The sequence below is a fragment of the Apium graveolens genome, chromosome 6 (genome assembly GCF_009905375.1).
Source record: "Apium graveolens cultivar Ventura chromosome 6, ASM990537v1, whole genome shotgun sequence".
In the NCBI taxonomy this organism is placed as follows: Eukaryota; Viridiplantae; Streptophyta; class Magnoliopsida; order Apiales; family Apiaceae; genus Apium; species Apium graveolens.
This window is the reverse complement of record NC_133652.1, coordinates 261,070,515-261,076,009: the sequence shown is the minus strand read 5'-3', so window position 1 is coordinate 261,076,009 and position 5,495 is coordinate 261,070,515. Positions and strand designations below refer to the sequence as shown.

General features: G+C 31.6%; 1 protein-coding gene across 1 annotated transcript; it reads left to right on the top strand.

Moving 5' to 3' along the window:
- Nucleotides 1–3,408: 3,408 nt before the first annotated feature.
- Nucleotides 3,409–5,159, top strand: LOC141668817 (dof zinc finger protein DOF3.6-like). Its single transcript, XM_074475832.1, has 2 exons — nucleotides 3,409–3,699; nucleotides 3,850–5,159. Exons 1-2 carry the CDS (start codon nucleotides 3,637–3,639, stop codon nucleotides 4,798–4,800), a joined length of 1,014 nt encoding a protein of 337 aa, XP_074331933.1. The 5' UTR covers nucleotides 3,409–3,636; the 3' UTR covers nucleotides 4,801–5,159.
- The last annotated feature ends 336 nt before the right edge of the window (nucleotides 5,160–5,495 follow it).

The following is a 5,495-nucleotide window of genomic DNA, read 5'->3' as shown; positions in this document are numbered from 1 at the left end:
TTATGTTGCTCTTGAAAATTTATATTTAGGCTTGTTAATTAGGATTTTATTGATATGTTCTTAGCACTCTATATATGTTCCACTAAAATAACATTAGAGCATCTCAAATGGAGTGTCAAAATTAAAAGAGTGTTAAAATGTCCCATGGCATGGTGTGTCTTGACATTTTTTTTGGCTCTCTATTTGGAGATATGGGAGTGTTAAACAATGTTACCAAATTTTGATACCCTTTGACATCCTACCAAAATGGTAAAAATGTATTACATTACATTAAAATCATATACATTTATATCTAATTTTAATTATACATGTATGAAGAGATTAGAGCATATCAGTGGAGGGTGTCAACGCCACGTGGTACAAAGTGAATTGACACCTTTGTTAGCATTTCATTAGAGTTATTGGGGTGCCAAGTTAGTTGTTGGGATATATGATTTTATTTTTGTGTACATGTAGTTAATTAGCAAAAAACGGATATGAATTAAGGAGTATTATTACATAAAATGTATAATTTTAACTACTAAAGAGTTTGCAGCTAATTTAATTGTATTATTCAATATAGAGAATGCAAGCAAATAGTTGGAATAGCTCGAGAAAGAGAGGAAGACTCTTAGAAAATTAGAGAAACTAGGAATATATGTTTGTAATATTCCATAATATTTAGAAGAAGAATAGTAATTAAATAATAGGAGAAAATTTTAAAATATGATAAACTTTAGGATTTAAAATTAGAATAGAATAATGGGCCTTAAATTTGGATCAAAGTTTAATTTGGATAACTTGTAAGTTAAGAATTATGAATTTTGAAATGTTATAAATACATTATATTCGTCTTACTCGTATTTATTATTAAAATTTATCGGGGTTTTTCACATAAAAACTCAGCAGTCTTGTAAGATTCGAAATAAATTCATCGTAACTCGAAATTCGTTGATTCCAGACTTTTCGGGATGGTCATTTCATTCTCTACAAAGTTCTTATTTTGAATTTTTCAAGGTAATGTCGTTTAGTTGGCCAAAAAGTCTATAAACAGATCTAGTCATGATAAGAATCGTGGAGTAGCTTGATTCTCGAGATGTGTAGTTATTGATGAGTTACAACGGATTGAATATGTGTCCTAATGTGAATATTTTGCTTGCGTGATTAAATTAAGTATTAGTATATTTTGTGTAACGTGCCATATTAAGTGTGATTACATAATCTCCAATATTTGTTTAGCTATTATAACTGTGATATTGATATGTGATAAATAAGATAACAATTTTCAGAACTCCCTGGTCTTAGTCATGTATAAGAATTGTAATCCGATCAATGAGTTGTGTAATACATAAAACACGTGATTAGTTGCGCACATTTCGAAACACCTCGATACATTTTCAAACTTCGATTTTACTTGACGAGGGACGTAAAAAAACCCCGGTTGAGCATGAATAAGAGCTCAGTCACTTGGAAAGTGTGATATAAAGTATATGATGTCGAACACTAAAAAACTATTGCATAAGGTATAATTTAGGAATGTAGAAATTTTTTAGATAAGAATATGATATTAAGATTTATTAATTGATTAAGAATATTGATTATGTTAATTATAGAATATGTTGTGTGCTCCGTTTTGATAATTGTCATTGAAAATATATTGTGTGAATCTTGTACTAGTTGTTACAGAATATTTTTGTAATCCTATATAATAGATGTTATGTGTCTCATGTTTACGTTGTGTTTTGAAAAGTTAAAAATATAATTTTAAGTCGTTGGATAGTAGTTGCTTGCTGGATTTCGAGCTCATTTTCTAAATTTTCAGATTTTGTGTAAGATCTTGGATTAAAATAATGTGGATTTGACTAAGTACATTAAGTTTGGAGGGTCACTATTAGCTGTGTTTTTGTAATGATCACAGTTGTAATAGAATTTTGTATTGATAAATTATATTTTATTTTAGGTTTAAATTATAATTAATAGTTCAAAAAGTCATGATGTTACTGTGTTGGAGTTCAATTTTATTGTCTTATCGTCAAAATATATTTTAAAAATGTGTTTGGAAGTTTGTTAAAGATGCTACGAGAACTCTATGTATATTATATATATGACATTAGAACTAAACCTAGCAATTTGATACATGACATGAAGTATAAGTACGATAAGAGAAAATTAGTGTTTTAACTTACATTTTGGCGGTACACTATACAGTATTGGAGTACATAGAAGATCAAGTATATGACCGATATTAGTGTCTATTTTGTGTTTTGCCATCTAGTCCACGGATGAAGTATTCGACATAAATAAATATTATAATTAATGTTAATTTTTATAATAAATATGTGTATTTAAAATAAGTATATGCATATTATTTTTTGAATTAATACTTGATTTTATAATATTGTATATAATATAAAGTTCTATGGAGTCCACCTTTTAATTAGAGTCCTCGGAGTCCTCGGAGTCCATCTATGTTCTGCAAATAAAATATGTTCAAAAATGTGTTATCTTGCAAAACATGTTTCACAAATATCATTACTTAAATAAAATCATGCAAATCTCGTATATTTACAAGTACAATATGTATGTTCAGCAACATGAACATTTATGTTATGCAAACTAAGCATGTTTTGTAGAATAATATATTTTGCAACGTTCGACTTGTAAAATCTATGCAAACTGCAAGATTTTCAATAAGATTATGATATTTGTAGAATATCATTCAAAACATAATACGTTTTTTTTTTTGTAAACTTTAATATTAATAGAATTTAAAATAAATAAATAAAATAAAATTTTAGGTAAAAAGTTTACAAATTATTAAAATTTATATTTAGATTATAGGGTTAGATTCTATGGAGTGCCCTATTTCATTGGAGTCCTTAGTCAAAATTGAACGAAATGCAAATAAGATTTTTGAAATATTTATGGATCGTAATATTTTTAAAAAATTTAATCTTAGACAATAAAAGACATAAAATTTAAAGATTTTTGAATTAATTATCCGACAAAATAAAAGTACACAAACCCTAAATATATAGGTTTATTGTTGGCATTAAAGTACACACAAAGCACCAAAGTGAACGACGGGTTACAAGTCTATTTAGAATAAATGACATTTTAACTCTAATTAAATTAACGAAGGAGATCAGTCATTGGCTAAAAATATATATTCACTAAACAATCTACATACACAATAATACAATATATATATATATATATGTACGTTGTCTTCCATGCATGAGAAGACTGAAGACACATGTTGTCACAAGTCACTTTTTCTGGAGCACTAAGACGCGCGCAAACCACAGCATCATATCATGGAGACAATCCTTAAAGGCTAAGAAACTTCGGGCGCACTGAGCTCAAAACCCTAACTAAAAATATTATAATAAAACAAAAAGAGATGGAGAAGAAAAATGTAATAATAAATACAGTATATAAAAATTAAAAGGCTTCCTCATCTCCTCTCCTCTCATTTCATCTCATTTATCATCTTTCTCTTCCAATTCTCTTTATCTTTCTCTTGTGTCTTCCTCTTGTTGGCTCTCTCTGGTAGTATTCTCTACCCAATATAAAGCTTGATTCTCCACCATATGTATACAAAAAATTACTAACTCATCAAACTTTTAGTACTAAAGGATATATTTAAAGCTAGCCATGGCCTTCTCATCTTCTGTTCCTGCTTATAACTTGGATCATCACACCAATTGGCATCATCAGGTAAATTTATAAGTCTTCTTCCCAAAAGATGAAGCATATTGAAAATTAAAAGAAAGATCATATATTCATATTCTCTTTCTACATATTATCTTCTTGAATATACCAGTTAAATTATTGCTAACTTTTATTACTCTTTTGTTACATTTTCAGTTGCACCACCAACAACAACAACCTAATAACCATCATCAACAACAACTTCTTCAAAATCCACATCTTCCGCCCCAGCCACCTCAAGTTGACCAAGGCTCAATCAGACCTGGCTCCATGGTTGACCGAGCCCGGATAGCCAAGCTACCACTTCCTGAGGCCGGATTGAACTGCCCGCGATGTGATTCAACTCAGACTAAGTTTTGTTACTTCAACAACTACAGCCTTACTCAGCCGCGCCACTTCTGTAAAACTTGCAGGCGATACTGGACTCGCGGCGGTGCCTTAAGGAGCGTTCCTGTAGGTGGCGGCTGCAGGAGAAACAAAAGAAGCAAAAGCAGAACCTCAAAGTCTCCAAACATCACAAGCAACCAGAAAGGGCCTAGTAGCAGCAACAATCTAAGTACCGAAAGCCCATCAAGATCGGCTGACCAAATGGTGGCTAACCAGAATACTAATAATCCATTTTCGTCACAAGTACCTCTCATGGCTGCTTTACAAAATCTCAATACTCAGTACGGAGCAGCAGCGCGAAGTGCATATGGTGGATTTCAGATGGGAAATGGAAGTTCCGGTCCATCCGATATGGGTTTTCAATTAGGTCATAATAACACCTCCAATCTGACCAACAACATTTTAACTAGTGGAGGAGCTCAAGGTTCGTGGAGATTACCAATTTTGACTGGTTTTGAACAACCATCTGGTTCAAATATATTTTCGTATCAAGGAGAAGGAACCGAAGCAGCAGCATCTGGTCCTGTGAAGGTTGAAGAGACTCGAGAAGGAGGATTAAATTTATCAAGGCAGTTCTTGGGTGTTTCAGATCAGAACATCACTAATACTAATAATAGTAACAGTAATCAGTACTGGGGTAGTGGTGTTGGAAACTCATGGACTACAGATTTCACCTCTCACATTAACAACACTTCTTCTGCTAGTACTCCTTTCCTGTAATTTGCTGAGATCTAATTTCATATTGTTGGGATTGAGATCTCCTTGAAGCTTCCTTTCTCCGTGCATGCTTATGGAAGAGTACAATTGATGCAAAGCCCGGATGGAGATGAAAGTTTCCAGAATCAAGAAACAAACATTGATTGATAATTCCGTCAATGCTATAATTTATATAATGGTACTAGAACTGTGGTAATACTTCTTATCTTCTTTATGTTTGGTTGAAGCTCTTTTTTTTTTGAAATGTTTTTAGGGTAAGTAAATGTAGCTCAGAAGCTTGTTACTTGTGTGTGTAGAGGTTAAGTGTTTGCAATCAAGTTTTCTATATATATGTGTGAGGAATCGGTCTTAATTTTAATTAAGTTCTCTTTATATATATCTAGTTTATACTTGTTACCTGTACTGTTGGTATATATATATACTATGGCACAGTTAAGCTCATAATCGATTTAATGTGTGCGCGCTTTTAGTTTCCATTTAGTCGGTGTTTTGAATATATTAATGTTGTTGGCTGAGGCCCTGGTGTACAGATTGATAGAGAATGCTGCAAATTTATATGTCAGATGAGGTTAGAGATCTGAGATTCTTGTGCATGTGTGCAATATATTGGCAAGTTTAACTCCTTAATTATTTATAAATTGCAGCAGTAGTTAATTTTGTAGACACTGTCCGGATAATGTACATATTCATTCATTACA

Coding starts and splice junctions, on each gene's coding strand:
- LOC141668817 (XM_074475832.1), top strand. CDS start 3,637: ATGGCCTTCTCATCTTCTGTTCCTGCTTATAACTTGGATCATCACACC. Junction 3,700..3,849: donor ACACCAATTGGCATCATCAG/GTAAATTTATAA, acceptor TTACATTTTCAG/TTGCACCACCAACAACAACA.